The sequence below is a fragment of the Meles meles genome, chromosome 1 (assembly GCF_922984935.1).
Source record: "Meles meles chromosome 1, mMelMel3.1 paternal haplotype, whole genome shotgun sequence".
In the NCBI taxonomy this organism is placed as follows: Eukaryota; Metazoa; Chordata; class Mammalia; order Carnivora; family Mustelidae; genus Meles; species Meles meles.
Genome location: NC_060066.1, coordinates 208,642,055 through 208,664,333, shown reverse-complemented (window position 1 = coordinate 208,664,333; position 22,279 = coordinate 208,642,055). Strand labels below are relative to the sequence as shown.

Here is a 22,279-nt window from a genome sequence, read left to right as displayed (position 1 = left end):
TATTTGGGGCGCCTGGGTGGCTCAGTGGGTTGAGCCGCTGCCTTCGGCTCGGGTCATGATCTCAGGGTCCTGGGATCAAGTCCCGCATCGGGCTCTCTGCTCAGCAGCGAGCCTGCTTCCCTCTCTCTCTCTCTGCCTGCCTCTCTGTCTACTTGTGATCTCTCTCTGTCAAATAAATAAATAAAATCTTTAAAAAAAAAAGATTTTATTTATTTATCAGATAGGGATCACAAGTAGGGAGAGAGGCAGGCAGAGAGAGAGGGGGAAGCAGGCTCCCCGCTGAGCAGAGAGCCCGATGTGGGGCTTGATCCCAGGACGCTGGGATCATGACCTGAGCCGAAGGCAGAGGCCCTAACCCACTGAGCCACCCAGGTGCCCCTGATTCTAGACTTGTAAGTCTGTGGAGGAAAGGGGGCTAGAGATCATGTAAGTTTCTCAGGAGTTTTTGTGTGCTGAGAGCAGGGTCTACAGGACCTTGGAAGTCTGGCCGTTGTCAAGATAAGGCTGGTTTTCGGGGCACCTGGGTGGCTCAGTGGCTTAAAGCCTCTGCCTTCAGCTCAGGTCATGATCCCAGGGTCCTGGGATCGAGCCCCGCATCTGGCTCTCTGCTCAGCGGGGAGCCTGCTTCTCCCTCTCTCTCTGCCTGCCTCTCTGCCTACTTGTGATCTCTGTCTGTCAAATAAATAAATAAAATCTTTAAAAAAAAAAAAAGATAAGGCTGGTTTTCGTGTCTAGTAAAACATCAACATGAGGGCAGCCATGAGTTCCTTGAGTAAGGTCACGCTCTGCCTGTCTCAGGAATTCAGCAATGGCTGCAGGCTGTAAGGAGATGTAATTTAAGCTACATTTCTACATTTCTTTGTTGTCTTCATCAGGGACCCACTACAGTCAGGGGAGAATGGCCAGGGAAGGGCTCACTGCCATGGTTAAGGCTGGCCTTGAAGGGGAGAGGCAGAAAGTCCCAGGCAGAGGGAACAGCAGGTGCAAAGACCCTGAGGCAGGGACACACACAGCATTTTTGAAGAACATTTCGAGGAGGCTGGTGTGTTTGGAGCAGAGAGAACAAGAGGGACAAGGGGTGAGGTAGGTAAGGTAATGAGGGAGGGGCAGATAATGCAAGACAGGGGCTCAGCAAACGTTCTTAAAGGCCGGAGAATAAGTGGTTTAGGCTTTTTTTTTTTTTTAAGATTTTATTTATTTGACAGACAGAGATCACGAGTAGGCAGAGAGGCAGGCAGAGGGAGAAAGCTGAGCAGAGAGCCCAATGTGGGGCTCGACCCCAGGACCCTGAGATCATGACCTGAGCCGAAGGCAGAGGCTTTAACCCACTGAGCCACCCAGGCGCCCCATTGGTTCCGGCTTTGATGACCACAAGGTCTGTGTTGCAACTACTCTGCCCTCATATCAAGAAAGCAGAGGAGCCATAAATCACTAGAGGTAGTTGGGTTCTGAGAGAACCTGACTTACATAAGAGACAGGCTCCCTGGTATTGGACCTTGAGGGCACGAGCTCAGAAGAGGAGGAACCAAAAGAGGTGAGTGGGAAGGAGGCGGCAGGCAGGAGAGAGGGAAGGAAACACAATCAAAATCCAAACTCTGCGCACTGAATAAAACCAAGCAGGAAGACTGAGTCATGGCAAGGTTCTCTCCCTGCGAGCCAGGAAACTCAAGGCTACAGGAGCGTTGAGTTCCGACTGCGCACAGAGTAAGGGGTTTTTATGGGATAAATGCAGAAGTTATTTGGTTTTTAGAACTGACTGATCTAGAGCTAAGGGTCTTTCTTACTTGGATTCAAGGGACTCCAAGGGAACAAGGAAGTCCAGAGAGTGCACGAACAGACTTTGGTGGTCAGGAATTGGTGGGTGTCCTTGGCTGATTTGTGAGAAGGACTCTTAAGTTCCTGTAAGGTTAGGTTAAGTGTCCTTTATGCACCTGCGTTGGCCATCTCCATTCTGCCTTGACATAAGAGTCTTCATTTTAGTTTGGTTCCACACCTGAGAAGAGGGCATCCTGGAGTCAGGGAGTCCCAGGGCTCCCAGGGGACGAGTGAGTGAGCCCCATCCTCTGCGGCCTCTGCCTCCAGAAGACCCAGGGCTGCGGGCTGGCCAGGAGCGTGGCATCTCGGGGATCAGCTGGAAGAAAGCAGCTTTGAGCGGGTGTGGGTGGGGGAAGCCAACAGCAGGGAGGTCGGCAGAGGTAGAGATGGGAGAGGAATTGGGATTTGGGTGTGGTGAGAGTGGGAGAGGTGACCTGGAACCTGGAGGCTCAAGAAGGATGATGGAGGATGGTTTTTGGTTGTTTCACTTTGTTTTTTAAAGTTCAGGAAGTACTCATAGCAATAATTAAGTGCTTAAGTGCTTGTAGGAATGATTCAGTATAAAAGGGGGAAGCCTTGGTGGGGGGTGGTTTCTGGAGCAAGGACATCGAAGCCAGTGTCCCACCGCCCAAACTCAGCGCCCCAATTCAGGCCTGAGTCTGCTGTGGGACTCTGGGGGTCATGGGTGCTTTTCCTGATTCACAGAACGGCACCTGGGAGGCCAGTGGTGGCCCTGGGCACTGTCCTTGGGGAGGCAAGACAGGATGGCCCCCAGAGGGCAGGGGAGGGTCAGACTGGGAATGGGACCACACAGGATGGCGGAAGGACCAGGAGGCTATGGCCGGGAAGCTGGCTGGCAAAGGAACACCAAGCATTTCTCTTCCGATCGCCCTATTTTCTGACTGCAGCAGAAAGCAAGGTCTGCTGGAAGGGTTGGGCGGGGGAAGAAGTGGTGGCAGGGGTTTGAGGACAGAGGAGAAAGTGTGACTTGGCATCTGGGGTGGGGGGAGCTAGGGTGTGAGTCTCCCACAACCTTGCCCTGACTTGGGAGGGAAGGTGGTCATTTGGAGTGAGGTGGTCCGTGCAGCAGTAGGTGAAAAGTACTGATGCGCGTTGAGCAGAGAGAGGAGGGGTGCGGGGCCGGGGGGAGGGTGCGCCAAGGGTGCTTATACGCCCGCGTAGTTAAACCTTGGAAGGAGGGGTGAGACAGCAAAGCAGTGAGGGACTGTCGGAGGTCGGCAGGGCCAGAGAATGGGGTCTGATGGGGGAAAGACCACTGCATCGGGTGCTGGAGGGTGGGGGTGGGCTCTGGAGCTGAAATTATGGAGTGGGTGCAGTTATTTAGGGTGACCGAGTCTGGGGGCCCCATGGGAGCAGGTGGTTGAGGTGGGACAAAGGGCAAGATGGTGGGAAAGGAGAGATTGAGGACTCTGCACGCCAGGAGTGGGAGGTGTCGGCCGTGTGGATGGTGAGATCGCAAGAACGGTGGTGTGTGTTGGAGACTGCAACAGTGAGCCAGAGCTGAAACTTTTAAGGAATGAGGGGACAGGGCCTGGACTGGTTTCAGGGCCTGCCTGGAGCTTCGGACTGGAGTGTTCTGGAGAGAGGAGAAGGCGGGAAGCTGCAGCAGGAAGCAAAGAGGGCCCCCCCCTCTCCCGGCCCAGTGGTCTGAGAGAGCCCACACCTGAGAGGGCTGCCTGGGAAGCAGGGGCCACAGAGAGAGGTCTGTGGTCAGTGTTAGAAGGAGCAGGTGCTGGAGGACACGAGACATTTTCAAAGGAAAAGGGGTGGTGTGGTCTGACCAGGACAGCTGGGGTTGGGCCCCAGGGCAACCAGGGGTGCTGGTGAAGGGTGAAGTGTGGACCAGGGCTGGGCTGTGGCCTGGCGGGAGCCAGGCATCGTGTCCTTGCCCTTCAGAACCCATCTGTGATCAAACAGGTCAGACTGCTGGCTGTGGTGTGGACCAAGGACGCTGTTGCCTTGGCTTTTCCCTGGAGCTTATGGAGCTGAGACCTGATGCTAGCCACAAGGAGAATGTGCCCCCCAGGCCCACGGCGCCCCTGAGGCCAGGCAAGACGCTTAATGGGCTGGGTTGGGTGTGGCAGGAGCAGCTGTTGGCTCCCAGCTCCCTTCCCATCAGGCCAGCCCCGGGCCTCCCTAATTCTGGAGGTCGGCTGGACCAGGACAGCGAGGCCAGGACAAAGTCTTCCCAGCCTGGGGCTGAGCAGACAAAGAGTGGGCCTGGCTGGGACCCCTGGCTGGGAAGGGGACCCCCCTGGCCCCCAGGGCGGTCTGTGCTGGGGTAGTGGCTCAGGCTCTTGGAACTCCAAGAAGGCGACAGAGCTGGTCCAGCCAAGGACAGAAGCTGATCCCAAGCAAATTCAGATTCTGACTCACATGGCACTTTCTCCAAGCTCTAGCTGTGTGACCCCGGGGCGAGTGGCCGAACCTCCCTGAGCTTTAGTTCCTGTCCTCAAAGGTGCAAGTCTTCTGGCCCACTCCAGATGCTGGGTCCTCCCAGGCAGCCCCCAGGAAGCCTAGTCTCCCACTGTGCATCGGCCTTGGGGACCGGGGAGACTACGCCCCACCCCGCGTCCCCCAGAGCCACTCCCTTGCAGCTGTTGGATGTGTTGGGTCTTGTTCTAACCCCCGGGGCTGTCCCCCATCACCCCTGCCCAAGCCAGAAATCAGTCGTCCTGGACTCTACTCTTCCCTTCATCTGCTCCCCGCCGCCCCTCCTTCCGAGCCTCCACAGCAGATCCGAATCTGTCTCCAAATTCTTTCCTCCATCCCTGCCACCCCTGATCCCAGCCCTGTCATCTCTCACCTGGGATGCCCTCAACAGCCTCATTCCTGTCCCCTGCTTCCCTCTCCCCTCCTCCCTGCCTGCACCCCAGCCCTGCTCCCTGCAGCCAGGCACCGAGTCAGACCACCCCTCGGTCCACTGGGGGAGTCCTGGCCCCCCCACCTGGGTTCCTGCCTCTGACCAGCACCCCCAACCCACCCGAGCCCTGACCACCAGCTCCTCCCCAGGGCACGACTGTCTCTCTTCTCTTTAGAGCAGCGGAGATTCCTGAAGAGCCGAGATGTCGGCGCGGGCAGCGGCCGTGGCCGGTGGGTGCGCGTGAGCCAGGCCCAGAGGGGAGAGCCTGCGACCACCCCCTCCCCGGGGGCCGTGCTGCGCCAGGAGCCTTGCCGAGTCCAGACCAACCTGGCTGGACAACGGAGCCCCAGCCTGAGCCCCGGCCTGATGAACGCAAGCCTGCAACAGCAGAGTAACCTGCAGCCCCCCGCCGGCACGCCCCGGGGGAGGGCCAGAGAGTTGGCCATCCCGCAGAGTAACCTGAGCCTGAGGGGGACCAGCTCCGCTCAGGGCAGAAGTCCCATCAGCCACCGCCTCTGGCCCGACATGACACCTCAGGGAAGGCCTTGCCCCCAAGGATCCCTGGCTTGCCCATGGTCCAGCCTGAGACAGTCCCGGCTGCTGGCCACAGACACCCCCGGCTCAGATGTCCAGCCTGACGCAGGCTTTGGCCCTTTCAGTGGGCACACACGGCCAGGCTCCAGACCCTGGTGTGACCTGGGGGGCGGGCCTTCTAGGCTCAGAGGGAAACCCCTCACCCTGGAAGACCTGACCGTCCCTGTCCAGAGCCAGGCTCGGGCCCCATCCCAAACGGCCATCCACCAGCTGTTGGCCTCCGTGCGACACCTGGAGCACGCAGTCAACCATCTCAGGTGCCAGGTGTGCCAGGCACCCAGCAATGGCCAGGTACTCCCCGCCCACCCCTAGCCCAGCCAACCTGTGCCTGCTTCCTGGGATGGGAGGAAGGAACACCTACCAGGTCTCAGGGAAACTGCGCATTTCCCAGAGACACAGGGGACCCAGGCTGCCCTCTCAGACTCTCGGGCAAGCAGGAAGCCTGCGTCCCTGGAGATCACGCTGGGGATCCTGACTGGGGATTTCCTTGACCCTAAGCAGGGCGTCCTTCAGGCCAAGCCCCTGAGGCAAGGCGAGAACTTCTCCCCGGGACTGACATACGGCAGCGGGCAGAAGGGAGCGCCCCGGGTCCCTCGAGGTGCGGGCAGCAAGGAGCCCAGACTCTGCTCTTCGGCCAGCTCCGGGGCTGCCGGGCGTGTCCCACCCAGGCGGGAAGGAGGAGAGGTGACTCTGCAGGAGCAGGTCCACGAGGAAGAAGAGAGCACGGCTTCCTGCCCACCGGACGCAGCCCCAGCAAGGATCACCGTGCAGGTGGAGGCCAGAGGAGGCTTGGCATGGGAACTGGGGGACCCCCAGAGGGCTCCTCCCGGAACTCTCATGGCCAGCTCGCTGCCACTACCCTGTTGGGCAGGCAGGCTTGGCAGAGGGTGTCCTGTCCTGCTCGCTCCTCAATCTGAGAACTGTGTCATGTCTTTTGGCTTCCCAAGAAAAAAGCCCGAAACGTGGTGAGCCTGGAGTCCAAGACAGCCTGGTGAGGCCATGGGATGGGGGGTGGGGGCTGGCCACCCTCCTGGGACAGCTGCTCCCCCATTTGCCCGGGCCAGGGGAGACAAGCCTCTGATGGAAGTCAGGCCCTGGCAGCAAGTCCTCGAGGGACTTCCAGGGGAGGGGACTTCCTTCCCACTGCCCCTGCTGGGGAAAGCAAGGGCCCTCCCTGGCCCCAGGGACAGGGACATGGGGACTGCTGTTGCTGCTGCTGGGAGTCTGTAACCTCTCAGGCTGCCTGCACTCTTGGCCATCCAGGAGGCACTCTGCGGCTCCGGGAGCTTTCCTGGCCAGGACTTCCTGGGCTGGCCACCAACAGAGGGTGTTGTTCCAGCCCACAGCTGGCCTTCCTGCTGCAGCGTGGGGCATCAGGGCTGGGCAGGTGCCCCGGGTGGGGCGCGGCCCCCAGGTGCTTCCTGGGGCCCACCCCCCTGATCAGCCCCGGTCTGGCCCCAGCCGGCAGTGGCTCTCCAGATGTTTCAGAACGTGGTGGCACTTGGTGCAGAAACGCCGGGCAGCAGCTGCAGCGGTGGCCCTGGGCCGCCGGCAGCTGCTGCGCAGAGGCCTGTGGGCGCTTCGCCGGGCTCCGCGGATCTGGGAGGCCCAGCTGGAGGTGGCGTGGCAGCGACACACTCAGGCCCTGCTGGCCCAGAGCTTCCAGAAGGTCAGGGACCTCCTGGTTGGGCCATGGGGCAGTGATGAAAGGCTCGTATGTCGGGGAGGGCGTTCCCCTGGGCACCTGTTCTGCACCTCCTGAGTGATCTGCGGGAGAGCAGGTGGAGGGCCACCCAGACACCTGCACCAGCTCTGCTTGAGATAGCATCCTGCCTCCACTACTTTCTTGGTTCCACAATTTCTTGCTGTGTGACTTTGGGCAGGTTGCTTAACCTCTCTGTGCCTTAGTTTCTTTCACTCTAAAATGGGATGATAATAATAGTACCTACCTCTCAGGGTTGTTGTGAGGTTAAGTTAATAGCACATAGCAAGCGCTCCGCCATATGGGTGGTTTTCTGTCTTTCACTACAGGTTAGCTAGCCAGGACTGGCAAGGCACGTCTGTGTTCTTCCCTCCTTGGGAAAGGGGGTGCTCTGGGAGGGCCCAGCTCCAGGTGTTGCCTCCCAAGGAAAGCACTGCATCTTGGGCTCCTTCTCTCCATTCGTTCATTTATTCCCAAAGGGCCCGGGCAGTCTGCAGGTTAAGACCGAAGGCTCTGTGGTCAGACTTTTCTGTCCCCACACCCCATCCAGGTGCCTCTTCTTGGGGCACATTTGAGGCTGCCGCTGACATCCTTCTCTCCCTCTGTCTTCCCCAGTGGAGAAACCGGATTCTGCAGCAGAAGCAGGGGCAGCCCCACGTCCAGACTGGGACGGGACCCCCACCCTCTGGGGTAGGACAAGGCCAAGGCCCCTCAGGAAGGGAGCCGGTGGCGGACCCCATCAGGAGTAGCAGGTAGTCCTGGACAACCCCGTGGCGCATTGGTCAGTGTGGCCTGGGCCGTGCCGGTGGCCTCCCCTCCCCCGCTTCCTGCCTCGGTGCCCAACCCCCTCCCGGCTCCCCCCACAAGAGAATGAGGATGAAGTGGACAAAGATTTGTGCAAAAGTATGTCCACAGCTGCATTATTCACACCTGCCTCTTACTGGCATTATTTCTGATCGTAACAGTAGCACGTGCTTGATTCGAAAAAACACCCCAGAGAGTTATCTGAACCTTTCACCGCCCTTCCCCACATATCCCCCTTCCTAGAAGCAGTTTCCTGGTATTTGCATGGAAGTTTTAGCGATGAGGATAAATGGTTGTGCTATGTTAGATGGGGGGAAAGGCAAAAAATGGTGTGTAAGGTATTTTTCGTGCACATGAAACGATACAGAAGGAAAAACAGTGAAATGTCGCACAATTACTGAGCACCACCGAACCGCGCACTTAGAGATGGTTAAGACGGTGTATTTTACCAATGCTCAGAGTGAGAATCAATCAATATTTCCTCCAAAAAACATGCTAAAATAAAGAGATAGTGCTTAGTGAAATTCAAGTTGGCCATATCCTCTCCATTCCCTCAGTCGTCCGCTACAGCGAAGTAAGGGTTTTGTTCCTACTTGTAAATGAAACAAACGTGTTTAAAATAATCATTCAAATGCCATTTGTTTGAATACATGTTTGCGGTAAGAATCCAAACAGGATTGAAGGGGCACCTGGGTGGCTCAGTGGGTTAAGCCTCTGCCTTCAGCTCAGGTCATGATCCTAGGGTCCTGGAATCGAGCCCCACATCAGGTTGTCTGCTCAGCGGGGAGCCTGCTTCCCCCTCTCTCTCTGCCTGCCTCTCTGCCTACTTGTGATCTCTGTCTGTGAAATAAATAAAGTCTTTAAAAGAAAAAGGAAAAATAAATTTAAAATTCAAACAGGATTGAAGAGAGTGAAACAGGCTCAGTCGTTAAGTGTCTGCCTTTGGCTCAGGTCATGATCCCAGGGTCCTGGGATCGAGCTCTGCATCGGGCTCCCCACTCATCGAGGAGCCTGCCTCTCCCTCTGCCTGCTGCTCCCCCTCCTTGTGCTCGCTCTCTGTCAAATGAATTTTTAAAATCTTAGAAGAGAATGAAACAAAGGCAGAACCTCCCCCCAAGTTGCTTCCATAATCAGGGATGACGTGGAGAGAACGGGGTGGGGGAGGGGCAGCTCATTGCGCCATCATGCCGTGGTGGGTGGCGGGGCAGCTCATTGCGCCATCATGCCGTGGTGGGTGGCGGCCAGGTGGCCAGGCTGGGACTGCACGCTCTCCCTCAGCCCAACCCGGGTCATTGCTTCCTCTCTCCCGGCAACTTTACTTGCAGTCCAGGGAGTCCGAGGGAGGAGGCAGGAGCCTGGCCGAGACCAGCTGGAGGCAATGGGGTAGAGCAGATGCTGCAGGTCTTACAACAACTGGCCGGTGAGCTGTGGGCCCCGGGAAAACAGGGGAGAGGGAGCGGGGCTGGCCCCAAACACCCACACTGGGCAGGGCTGCAGCTCCTGCATGAATGAATATTTACTGAGCATCTCCTGGGACAGCTTCCCAGACACGATCTCATTTGAGCGGCCAGGGACCTGGGCAGTGTACAGTTTGTGCCCATTGTACGGTTGGGAAAAGTGAGGCACAGAGAAGTTGAGTGACCAACTCAAGGGCACACAGTATGAGAGGCGCACATCCTGTATTCGTGTCCTGATGCTAATTCAGGCCCTGCAGAAGCTTGAGTGTTCGAACCGGAGGGTCCCTCACATCACTCACTCACGGGGAAAACGGAGGCCCAGAGACGGGGAACGACAGAGCCTCCTCCTGTCCTGATCCTCCCTACTCTCTCTCTCCTCGTTCTTCAGTCTTCCTCTTGTGGTTCCATCCGAAGGAATGGGCCTGGCAGGAGAGGGGGGTCCAGGGAGAGGCCTCCCAGGTCTCACTGAGGACTCAGAGGAGGGGGAGGCCTCCCCTAGCTCCGTGCTCTCCTGTGACATGTGCACCCAGGGGAGCCTCTCCGGACCCTGAGCAGCAGAGAGCCTGGCTCAGCAGGTAGGGAGGAGCGGAAGAAGGTGGGAGTAGGGACCCCCTTCCTTGAGGCAGAGGGGTTTGGTCCTCAGCAGAGCTTGGTGCCGGCCACCCCCAGCCCCCCTCCAGGAAGCATGGCCATCACAGTGGGTGCGCCCTAAGTTAAAGTGTTGTGAGGGGGAGGAACACAGACCCCTAAGAGGGTCTTTCCCATGTTAATTTTTTATGATGCGACATTTACATCCTACACGAAAGTAAAGAAAATAGATACTAACGCCCAGTGTGCCCATCACCCAGCTTCAAGAAAATCACCTCCTGGGGACGCCCGGGTGGGGCAGTGGGTTGAGTGTCTGGCTCTTGGTTTCAGCTCAGGTCACCATCTCAGGGTCCTGGGATCGGGCTCCGTGTCGGGCTCAGCGTCGAGTCCCTAGGAGCTTCTCTCTCTCCCCCTCCCTCTGCTCCTCCCCTTCATGCTCTCTTCCTCTTTAAAAAATAAACCAATAAAATCTTTCAAAAAGAGAAAGAAAAACACCTCCTGAAAACCCGGTTTCATCTGTACCCCAGTTGCTCCCCCTACGTTATTTTAAAGCACCCCCCCCACATCATACCGTTTCACCCGTAAATACTTCTGTACCGTCTCTAAAAGATAGGGACTCTTCAACGACATAACCATCGTGCCATGATCATGCTTAAAAGTGAACATTAATTGCTTAATGCCAAAAAACATCTGATCAGCCTTCACATTTCCCACTGTTTTACAGGCACACATTCTGTTAGAGCTTGTTTGAACCAGGATCCAAATAAAGTCCTTACATTAAAGTTGGTGGATAAGCCGTTAAGGTCTTTTTGAGCTCTGGGGTCCCTTCTAGTTTTTGGGGGGGGTTGTTTTTCTTTGCAGTTTATCTGTGGAGGAAACCAGGCTGCTGGTTGAGTAGAGTTTCCCCGGGTCTGATTCCTGCTGACTGCATCCCCCCCCCACCCCGTGCAGTTTTTCTCTCTTTTTAAAAGATTTTATTTTTATTTATTTGAGAGAGAGAGGGAAGGAGGGAGAGCACAGAGGGAGAGGGAGCAGCAGACTCTCAGCTGAGCAGGGAGCCCCATGTGTGGCCCCGGGATCACGACCGGAGCCCAAGGCAGATGCTTCACGCACTGAGCCACCCAGGTGTCCCCCCGCCCCCGCCAGTGCTGTTTCCTAGGAGAACTTTGAGCTTGACCGCAGTTTCACGGAGATGTGAGGGTGAATGTTTGGCCCGTTGAGGGAGAGCCAGCAGGAGAGCACCCGGCAAGGGATCGGCGCAGGCAAAGGCCCGTGACAGGGGAGTGTGGGAAACTCAAAGGACAGCTTGGTAGCCCAAGGTGGGGAGCCGGGGGACAGGGGAGGGTTTAAGGTGATGATGGAAAGGCATCACGCATGGCCTTGAAAGTGGTGTTGAGGAGCTGACATGCTGTCCTAAGCGCAAGGCAGGGAGGGCAGGGCAGGGGGGCGGCAGGGCAGGGGGGCGGGGGGCGCTGGAGGTTTTCAGCCGGAGAGTAGGACCACGGCATTTGAGCTTGGGAAACGATCACTCTGGCCACGGAGCCGTCACTGCCTGGAGGGGCCCCGCGTGGATGCGGGAGGCCAGACGGGAGGCTGCTGAGGCCATCCGGGCACCCAGGGGTGAGGGCGTGGTGGCCCGAACAGGTGCAGAGTGTGAAGGGGCTCGTCCCCGGTCTCAGCACTGGCACAGGGCTGGTGGCTGTCGCTGCCGTCATTACTACTACTACCGGCACCTTCTCTGGGCTCCGCAGGTGCTTTGGGGTCTGGCAGAAGTTCGTGCTAAGAGCAGCCGGGTACCGGGACCGCCTGGCCCGCCGCCGGGCAGGGACCCTGAGGTTATGTCTGCAACAGTGGAGGTGGATGAAACAGCTCCGGGCCTCGGATGGAGCGAAGGTGACCCAGCTGTTCCTCTGCTGCCAGAAGGCGGGTGAGCGAGCCAGGGGCAGGCCGAGGGGCTCCCTTTCCCTCCCACCCCAGCAAACATTGTCACCTAAGCTCCTTCTGTGGTGGGCCCCAGGGGAACTGATGGCTTCTCGTGATGGGGGGGTGGTGGTACCCGGAGCATTCTGGAGGTACAGTCTGACGGCCCAGGAGGGTCCAGGAGGGGTCCCCAGAACGGGCAGGCCTTGGCTGGGCCCCATCCTCGCTCCGGGTCATGAGCTTCTCTAGGCGAGCAACTTTGTTCCATCTTTCGCTAGGAGGGGATGTGGTCGCTGCTCTCTGAAGCTCCTGATCTGGGAGATCATTCACAGCCCTTGTTTCCCTCCCCCAGAATCTGATAGGGGAAGATGGGATCTCCGAGGTGTCTTGGAGGAGAGGATTTGGAGGCAGTGGTGGGGGGGGCAGTGCCTGGGAGGGGAGTTCCTAAGGAGGGGTGAGGCGGGCTGAGGCTGCCACGGGTTCTGCCAAGGGCTTTGGGTGAAAGGAGGTCACTGCGGATGTGGCTGATTCATCCTTTGACGGCTCCCTAGGGAACACGGTCCTCTGCAGTTTGGCGCCCAGAGGGGCCACAGCCCAGGGCCTGGGGGTCATGGCTCAGGCCCAGGGGCTGCCCCCGGAGCAAGGCAGGGGCTCCCTGCAGGAAGCCTGCAAGAGATTGGCCCTGCACCGGGTGCTGCTGCTCTGGAGGACACGGCTGTCCCAGCGCCAGAGGGCTGAGTAGGTGTCTGCAAGCCTGTGACCCAGGGTTGGGGGGGCATGTGAGTGGAGCTCAGCCCTGGGAAGTGCCCCATGGGGGATGGGCCAGGTCCTGCTCATCCCCAGGCTCTTGCAGAGGGCACCACCCCCTCCCCAGGCCCAGCATGCTGCCATACTGGTGCAGGGCTGGGGGAGGTGGCCCAGGGGCCTGGAGACAGTGACTGAGCAGAGAGTGAGCTGTGGGAGCCATGGGGTAGCGGGGGACACAAACACAGACCTCTTACCAGGGCAGCTGGAACCTGACAGAGAGCTTGCGTGCTCTTCTCCAGGATGGGTGGGAGCCCCCTGGTGGCAGGAACCGTGCCTGCGTCTCCTTGGTCTGGCAGGTTGGAGGCATGGTCCCGAGCCCGTCTGCCTCATTACAGAGCTAGAGAAACTGAGGCTCAGAGGGCCGAGCAGCTTGCTCGGAATCACCCTGGGAGTTAGGAGCAAGAAGGTCGCTGTTGCTTTTCTACAAGACAGTCATGGCTGAGACCCAGAGTCCAGACTGGTGGCTGCCGGGGAGGGGATAATGGGGGTCAGGAGGGGCCGGCTGCCCTGGTGGGATGTCAAGCAGAACGTAAGCCAGCGGTTGCAGGGATAAGTTGAAAGCCCCATAGTGGGATGCCTGGGTGGCTCAGTCAGTTAAGGGTCTGCCTTCGGCTCAGGGCATGATCCTGGAGTCCTGAGATCAAGCCCCAGGTCAGGCTTCCTGCTCATTGGGGAGCCTGCTTCTCCCTCTGCCCCTCCCCCCACTCATGCTCTTTCTCTCTCTCTCTCAAATAAATAAAATCTTAAAAAAGAGAAAGCCACATGCCAAGTATCCATCATCCCACACCCACTTGGTCCACTTGGACCCTTTGTCTCTTTGAATGAAGCCCCTAGAATTCCCAGGGAAGTCAGTTCACCGTGATCCCTCAGAATGTAGCTCTCCCTCCTGCCGTCCATCCTCTAGCCTTTGGGCACCAGGGCACAGTATCTCCTTCCGACATAGCTGGGGCTGTCCTGTGCTCTAAAATAAACTTTTGGATCCCCGCCTTCTGCTATTTGGAGTTTGGGGAAATGGCCTTCCACCAGGCCTCAGTTTTCCTATCTACATAACTGAGCAGAGGCAGAAGTACTGATGTGGCCGTACGCGTGGTCCCCTGAGTCTGGGGTCCTTGGGTCTGGGGCCCAGCTCAGCGTCCCATGAGGGGTGTGGTGGATCGTGAGCTGATGATGCAGGTGTAGAAAGCAGTGGCCTCAGCCTTAGATGCTCGTGAGAGTCACTCTGGGAGCCCTGGAAAAGTCGGGAAGCCCAGGCCGCAGCTGGACTGCCAAGTCAGAATCTCCGGGGGGTGGGACCCCAATGGGCACGAGTATGTCTCGGAGCCCCCGTAGTCCCCTATGTGGCTGGCTTGCAAGGTGATGCTCTAGCCTGGTGTTTGGCACGGGTGACCCCCTTCCAGACCAGCCCTGGCAGAGACCTGGCTGGGGGCAGCCCCATTAGCCTGGGGGTGAGGCCGGGGCCCGTGGACTCACCTGCCCCTTCCTGTAGCTCCTTCCTCCAGGGCATGAGGCGGCAGGTGATTCGGCGTATCCTGAGGGGGTGGCATTTGAAGGTGTGGGGTCCGAGCACCCCGTCAGACAGTGCCAGGACCACCTTGGCCCCCGAGTTCCTGGGCAGCATCCCAGGAGGGGAGCCGCTGCTGGACGGCAGCCCACCCCGAAGCTCACTAGAGAAGGTAAGGGGCCGGGTGTGGGAATGGGCTGGGGTGGGTAGGGGGGCAAGTGGGAGGAGACAGTGGAGACAGGGCAGGGCCGGAGGATCCAAGACTCCTTTCCTCCTTCCCCAGGCTTCCAGGACCCCCGCCTTCTTGGAAACCGTCCCGCTGAGCTTTCTGTGGGTATCTGGGCAGCGGCAGAAGGCACAGTGCCTTCTGCCCTGGCAGGTGTTGGCTCAGCAGTCCTGGGGTGCAGCAAGGTGGTACCGGTGTGCTCTTCAGAGGCGGTAGGGATCCCTCCCCACGGTGGGTGAGCCACGCCGCCCACTGCTCTGTGGACATCCTGTTCCCAGTCCCCTTCCCATTACTCCTTGACCCTTGACTCCCATTACTCCCACATCCCTTTGGGATCTACCTCCCAGAGGGCTCCCATCCCACGCTCCAATGCGTTGGAACCCAGATTCAGGTCCTCTGGACTTGTCCTGCCCTCCCGGCCCGCCAGTCACTTCTCCCAGAGACTTCGTGGCTGTGGCTCATTCATTTATCTGCAGCACGGTGCTTGGGTTCGCCGGGGTTCTAATCCCAGCTTTGCCCCTCCCTAGCTGTGTGATCTCAGGCAAGTTGCTTAACCTCTCTGTGTCTCCATCTCTCCGTTTGTATGGGGATGATAACAGTAGTCACTCCAGTGGGCATCGGCAAGGTAGGGGCACGTAATCCCCTAGCCCAGTGCCTGGCACATAGTAAGCACTCGGTTCATAACAGTGTTGATCGCTGGTGGCTGAGCTCAGGACTTGGGGTCCGTGATCCCATCTCATCCCTAAGCTGTCGTTGTGACACTCAGAGTAGCGTTTGAGCAGTCCAGTCTCCAGGAAGCCACGCTCCCCCATGATGGAAACAGGGAGAAGAGTCCCCCCTCCAAGCTCCTGAGAGGAGGGGGTGGCGGGGAGAGCCCAGGGCGGCAATGACCGTCCCCAGGGTGGTCACTCCCCTCACCACCCTTCCTAGCACCCTCCTCAGCTGGAGCCACTGGGCCACAGCCCAAGGGGCCCAGAGAGAGCTGGCGGTTGCCTGGGCCTGGGACCGGAGCTGCAGGGCCGCGCTGGGCTTGTGGCGGCGGCGGCTGGCGCAGGGGCGAGAGGTGGAGCAGTGGGTTCGGGCACGGGGCCGCACACGGGTCCGAAGCGCCCTGCACCGCTGGTGCTCCTGCTGGCAGAGTGAGTCGGAGCCTAGCGCCGGGTCACTGAGGGAGAGGGAAGGGTCAGGTCCATCAGTGAGACCCAGGGTTTTGTGCCCTCCTGCAGAATCCAGGGATGGGGCTGTCATGGAGCACACCCAGGACAGCGGTGGGGGAAGGCAGAGCAGAATCAGGGGCTTGGACATTGCGCGTCCATTCCCCATCTGTGTGGACCGTACACAAGCTGCACAACCTCTGCAAGCCTCAGCTTACTCATCTGTAAAATGGGGATCACAGCAGCCCCTCCCCAGAGGCTGATTCTGGGGAGTCTAGGAGACCATCCCCGCACCGTTGGCTCAGAGCTCAGTTCCTAGCAGGTGTTGCTGCCGTCATCCCCACCATCTTCTTCACGCTCATCCTCACTATCCTCACCAGGCCTTCAGGAGTCATGGGCCTGAGCACCGAGTCCTGGCGTCCTCAGAGCCCAGCATAGGAGGTGGGGAGCACTGGGGGCCATTTCCGAGGCTTCCCACTACACCAGCACATCGTATCAGGGAGCCGGTGGGTGGGGACCTGGTTGTTCTGGAAAGTTCCTGTCCTGTCCACTGAGGACAGCTGCTTCTCCAGCCCAATCGTTGTCCAATCATGCTGACCTCGTTTTCAAGGAAAAGCTGGAAATCTAGATTTTTCACATGAGTTGTCCTGATCCCTAAATGTTTCCAAGAAATGAAAAACAGTGAGCTGGGTTGTTCATCACAGGACACTTGTAACCCAAGCACTTAAACCCAGAATGTTAGGGGGCCTCCTCTGTCCCTGCTTGGGTCACGTGCAGAGGGCCGGCCTAGGAGGGGCCCACAGTTACCCCGGGGCTGAGGGGCGAGGCTGGGATGAAGGCCCAGGGGCATCTCCGTCTCTCTCTGGTCACAGGGCAGCAGTCCCTGCGTGCCAGGTACCAGACGTGGCTGCAGGTCCATCTCCGGGCCTTGAGAGGGTCCGTGTTCCAGGACTGGCGGCAGGCGGCAGCTTGTCGGAGACACTCAGGGCCCTCCCCAGAGCGGCGTCTACTTCACAGGTGGGTGGGCCCGGGGGTAGGAGGATGAGGGAGGTTATCCCCACTCTGAGATAAAGCCCAGGGGACCTAAGGAGGGAGCCAGAGAGCTGTGACCATCGACCTTCCTTTACCTGCTTTGTTCGAGAGGTGCCCACCTGATGCCCTGATGAGCCCCGGGTCTCCAACTCCCGGCCAGGTCAGTCCTTTGGTTTGAGGGGACACAGGAAGGGTGGGGGAAGTCCATGCCTCCAACACCCACCGTATCGTGTGTCCCAACGTCATGTCCGTGTCTTGTTGAGCACAGGGAAGTTCTGCTCTATACAGTTTCCAAATGAGTGGACTCTCCGTGAAAATAGAGATGTTCCAGTAAAATGTATAGCGCTCACTCATGCATAGTTAGAAGCAGCAGGAACGGGTGATGCTTGCTCCCACCATTCAGCTACAAATTCGCAGATGCTCACGGTGTCCCTGCACGGGCGGCCGGCCGTTGGTGGCTCAGTGGCCAATACCAAACTTTCAGACCTGAACAGTGGACACTGTGCTCCCCTCACCGGCCTTCTGTCCCCGCGTGGGCTTGTGAGGGGCGACCAGGCCTCGCTGCTCCCCCGGTGGCTCTGGGACTTGGCCCCACACCTTCTGGGTTCCCATGACCTCTGGGGGACACCTGCCCTCCTGAGTCCGTCTGCGCGCGTGGAGGCCCTGGACCAAAGCCAGCACTTGGACCCGTTACACAATCATGCCTACGTGCTGAAGGCACAGGGTTGTGTATGCAAAACCACGCATTACCTAGGACACTTAGTGGGGGGATTTGCGGATGCGATTTGGAATAAATGGGACTTTTTGACGCCGGAAGCCAGCTGGGCGCCTCCCTCTGCTCCTGTTTTTCAGCCATTTCCAGGCCTGGTGTGGAATTGAAAGAGACACAGGGGTGGTCCCGGCCATGGGAGCCTCTCAGGATGGCCCGAGAAAGGCCGTGGGGGCCACATTTGCCACGTGACAGGATGCCCGAGCAGCCAAGGCCTGGGCACAGGAATGGCATGTGGCCCAGGCCTCCATGGACCACTGGAGAAGGGCCCACGTCTCACGGGGCCGGGCGCCCAGGCAGCTGAGCCGGGCCCAGGCCCGGCAGGCCTTCGTAGCATGGCGAGCAGCTCTGGGCCGGTGCTGTGAGGCCCGCCGGCGGGCAGAAGAGAGAGTGGCCCTGTGCCGGACCCAGTGGGTGCGTGAGTCCTGCCTATGCCGGGACAGCCAGCCTGTGCTGCCCAGAAGCTGTGTGGCAGGTGGGTGCCCGTGGCCTGTGGGCAGCCCCACACGGTGCTTCCAGCTGACCCCATTTCTGAGGCCTTGGGCTTGCCTTTGGCAGAGGTAGAGGGTATTTGGTGGCTGTTGATGGGGCTCGGGAGGTTGGGGTCAGAGGAAAAGGCGATCCCAGACCCTGCAGCTCGTCCTGGGGTCCAAGTCCAGACTGGGCGCTTTCCAGCAGAGCAACCCCTCTCTGAGCAGGTCTCTGAAGAATGAAGGAAGATAACGGGCCTGCCTTAGGGAATGCGTGCGCGCACTGGGCTCAGGGCTCCAAAACACAGCAGGTGCTCATTAAACAGGGTTCTTGTGAGGGAGAGCAAGGCGAGACAGCAAGACTGCCTGCTCTCCGCCCCTGGGGTGTGATGTTCTGCTGCTCTCTGGGCCTCTCTTAACCCGATTTCTCCAGAAGAGGGATGAGGGGAGGATCCAGCAGGGCACTGGCTGGGAAGGGTTTACCTTCTGCTTCACACACATGTGGGCTCCTCCCTCTGTCCCAGGATCCTAGAGGCCTGGGCCCAGTCAGCAGCCAGGGCCCGTGTCCAGCGAGCTGCCATCACCCAGCTCCAGCAGGCTGGGTCCAGACGCCTCCTGTGGACCCACTGGGCCCAGTGGCAGGCAGCGCTGCTCAGTATGCGGTTGGAACCACAGGGGAAGGCCCCGGAGGCCCATGCGGTGGACCTCAGGCAGTGGCCCAGGGTGGCCAGCAGGGGGCGCCTTCTAGCGCTGACCCCCGCTCCAGCCCTGTGGAAGCAGGTGAGCCGGCCTAGGTGGGGTGGGCCAGTGGCCTCAGAATCGGGTTGCTTCAGCCCATGGTGGCAAGCGTGGCTGGACGCTTATCCAGGGGAACCACTGGTAGGGACACTACCACTACCACGTTCTAGAACCGCCTCCCGGATCTGGAAGCCTGCCATCTTTGGGTCCATCAGCAAACATTTACTGAGCACCTACTAAGTGCCTGCCCAGCACAGGTCCGCCACAAAGACAAATGCTGTGGTCAGTCTGTTAGGGAGACAGACACCTGAACTCATATGTATTCTGGTGCAGCCTAGGGTCAGGTACATGGGGATAGGAGCAACTGTTTGCCAAGTCCCTTTTATTCCTTATTGGGAAAAACAAACCTGCTCACTACAGGAAAATCAGGAGGTATAAAGGGAATGTTTCTTTCATAACTCCCTCCACTCAAAGACAGCCACCAGTCCCTCTCCAGAGCCGAAGCACTTAGTTCTGGGGCGCCTGGCTGGCTTAGTCAGAGGAGCATGGGACTCTCGATCTCAGGGTTGTGAGTTTGAGCCCCATGTTGGGTGGGCAGAGTACTTAAAAAGAAAAGACAAGAAAGCCTTTAAAAGAAAAAGAAAAAAAGAGGCATTTAGTTCTGACACCTGCAAATGGTGACAAGAGCCTAATGGCAAACAGGACTAAAGAGGCCGCAATGGAAGCCAGGCACAAGAATGGACACCGCATGGCAGCCTAGGGATGTCACTGGAGGACACACAGCCCCAGAGTTACTGGCAGGTCGCGCAGGTTCCTAAAGATGTACAGGAATCATCCTGTTTCAGAATGCCAGGAAGCATTATTAAATTCTAGAAAGGTTCTTAGAAAAAAAGCTTAAATTGTTTTTTTAAAAGATCCTATTTAGAGAAATAGAGCACACACATGTGAGTGCAAGCAGGGGGAGGGGCAGAGGGACCGAGAATATCAAGCAGATTCCACACTGAGCACGGAGCCTGAGGCAGGGCTCCATCTCACCACCCTGAGATCATAACCTGAGCCAAAATCAAGAGTCAGACACTGAAGACTGAGCCACCCAGGTGCCCCTACATTGTTTTTTAAAATGGAATTGAAAGGGCCTCGCTTTGATTATTTGCAGAACCGATATATTCACGCATGGGGGGCGATGGCAACAGCAGCTTCTGGGGACTCGGCATTTTATTTCTAGATCCGTATCACAAGCCAATTTTACTTTTGGTCTGTTTAAAAATATTAACATTCCTTTTTTTTTTTTTTTTTAAGATTTATTTGACAGACAGAGATCACAAGTAGGCAGAGAGGCAGGCAGAGAGAGAGGGGGAAGCAGGCTCCCGGCTGAGCAGAGAGCCCGACGCGGGGCTCGATCCCAGAACCCCGGGATCATGACCCGAGCTGAAGGCAGAGGCTTAACCCACTGACCCATCCAGGTGCCCTTAACATTCCATCTTATCAGCAAAGGCAGGCTGGATCCCCTGCGCTGATGGAGAAACAGAGGCGAACTAAAACCAAAAGTAAATGCTGGGGAGAATAACAGGGTGCTTGACTCCAGCCTCTCTCCCCGTTTCTACCACAGCAACACGTGCCCCCAGGCAGCCTTCCCCGAGTGGCACAAGCTGGTATTAGGCCTCCCCATGCAACAGAGGCCTTCCGAGAGCCCCTGGTCTGTAGCAGAGCCGTAGCTGGGCTTGGGCTCTGGAGTCAGGCAGGTAGTCTCCCTTTGTAAAGCCCAAGTGGGGACGGACAGCACTGGCACAGGTGAGTCCTCACCAGGCGGTGGACATGGTGGGTCTGCCCTCCGCTTCCATCCCCAGCCGCGCTGCGGCGGTGGACATGGTGGGTCCGCCCCTCCGCTTCCATCCCCAGCCGCACTGCGAGGACAGGGGAGGCAGCAGGGGTGCGTGCTGATGGCCCCCCCTACGGGCAGGAGTCTTCCCTGCCTCCTCTGGGAGCCTCGGGGCCACACAGGAGGGGGAGGCCCTGCTTCTGGTCTGCGGCAGGGCAGGAAGGACCCTGCCACGTTGCCTGGGATGCAGGGAGTCTAAGCCCATAGGGTTCAGGTTATCCTCTCTGGCTGTTCCCTCAGGTCCACGGCTACGGGACACTGCCCGGCCGGAGACAGCACCACAGCCACGGGGGACAGAGGAAGCCGAGAGAAGTCTCTTGGGCTCAGAGTAAGGAGACCAGTCCCTGGGGCCAGACATCTCCCAGGCCTGGAAATCGGCTTCCAGCAACGAGCCTAATCCTTTTTAGGTACAGATTTTGTTAACCTCTTCTTTCCAGACGGCAGAGAGCACCCCCTCTGCCTTGCCTTCCAGCGTCGGTGGCAACCGCCGGGATGCGCGGGCCAGAGCCAAGGCCGGCCCCCTACGAGATCAGGAGGAGACAGCTACGCTGAGGCCCCAGCCCTCCAAGGCCAGGGCCAGGCCGCTAAAAGACAGCTGGGGTAAGGGCAGCTGCGCGTGCGCGGGGCCCGGGGGCGGGGCGGGGCGGGTCTCGGGCTCGGGCTCCGGCTCGGTTCAGCCAGGGCGGGAACTGGGCCCTCTCTCCTTGCTCCCTCCTGGAGGATCCTGGGGGATCCGTGGCTCTGCCCTTCTCCCTGGTCATTAAGGGGTCCTGATGCTCTTGGCTATCGGGGTGCATGCCAGGGCTTCTCCCCACCAGGAGGAAATACCTGCAGCGCTGGCACCGAGAGGCACTGCTTTCCCGGCTCCAGGGCTCCCAGCGGGCCCGGAGCCTGGCAGCAGCATGGCGGCACTGGGTAGACGTTCAGGGTGCCGAGCATCTGGCACGGATGCTGGTGAGTGGGTGGCACCCTCTCCCCAGCCTCAAGCTGATCTCGCAGCTCACCTCGTCCTCAACCCTAATCCCTAGAAATGATGTCTCTCAAAGCATATTGGTCTCTGAATGGACCAAAGTCTGAAAGCTTGGGGTCAGGTGCAAGGATCTGCAAACGCACCTTAGGGGACACCCGCATTGTCACAGCCCCCTCTTCGTGGTGCTGCAGAGCTGTAAGGGAAAGACGCAGCAGAGGGGTGGGGGGGGGCCCAGGGGGGCAGCAGGGGCTGGCTGGGCCCCTCTTACCCCCCACTCCCACAGCTGAGGCAGTGGCACCTGACGCAGGCCTGGCGTGTGTGGCGGAGGCGGGCTCTGCAGCTGTGGGTGGCTCAGCGATTACAGCAGCAAGAAAGTGGCCGGGTCCTTTCCCAGGTATAGGGATAGCTCCCACCCCTCAGCAGCTCTTTGGAGCTGGGGCCCCTCCATTTTCAGGGGGAGGTGTCCGTTCCATTAGAGAAAACACAGCTTGGGTCCCCATTTAGCTGGTGATCATGCGCTCAGCCCAGTTCTACCCACTCGGTGTGGGCACGAGGCTTGGCCACAGCATGGCTGCCGCTCACACTAGCCCACGTTGGGTACGGGTCCCTGAGTGCCCCATCCCTTATCAACCCCGCTCTTGAGCGTAGCTTCCGAGATCACAAATCAGATCTGTTCTGAGCCTGGGCATTTGGCCTGGGGCTAGAGCTGGCTGGGTGGCCGGCTGGGGCGGAGGGAAGGGGGAGGGTGTCGCCTATTCACTCCGGGGAGAGAACAACTGGGCACAGGTGTTAGCCTAGCACAGACAGCAGACCCGGGAGGGAGCCAAATAGCCTTTCCTTCCTCCTCCCTGATTCCAGGTCTTCGAGAAGTGGCGCCAGCGCCTGGCAGCCAGGGGCCAGAAGAGGAGTCACCAGCAGTCTGATAGCCCTGAGCCAGGCAGGCATCAGGAACGCTGGGAGTAGGCCGGA

The 22,279-nt window shown here is 58.8% G+C and overlaps 1 protein-coding gene across 1 annotated transcript; it reads left to right on the top strand.

Moving 5' to 3' along the window:
• The first annotated feature begins 1,585 nt into the window (after positions 1–1,585).
• C1H1orf167 (chromosome 1 C1orf167 homolog) lies at positions 1,586–22,273 on the top strand. Its single transcript, XM_045983116.1, is given in 23 exon segments — positions 1,586–1,704; positions 3,754–3,885; positions 4,875–5,584; positions 5,792–6,064; positions 6,165–6,366; positions 6,397–6,962; positions 7,611–7,747; positions 9,125–9,219; positions 9,645–9,831; positions 11,524–11,771; positions 12,316–12,502; positions 14,058–14,244; positions 14,356–14,510; positions 15,118–15,712; positions 16,243–16,469; positions 17,337–17,762; positions 18,248–18,503; positions 20,581–20,668; positions 20,778–20,940; positions 21,018–21,022; positions 21,106–21,294; positions 21,594–21,652; positions 22,169–22,273. Coding segments are annotated over 22 exon segments (5,130 nt in total). The 5' UTR covers positions 1,586–1,704; positions 3,754–3,815.
• Positions 22,274–22,279: the final 6 nt, after the last annotated feature.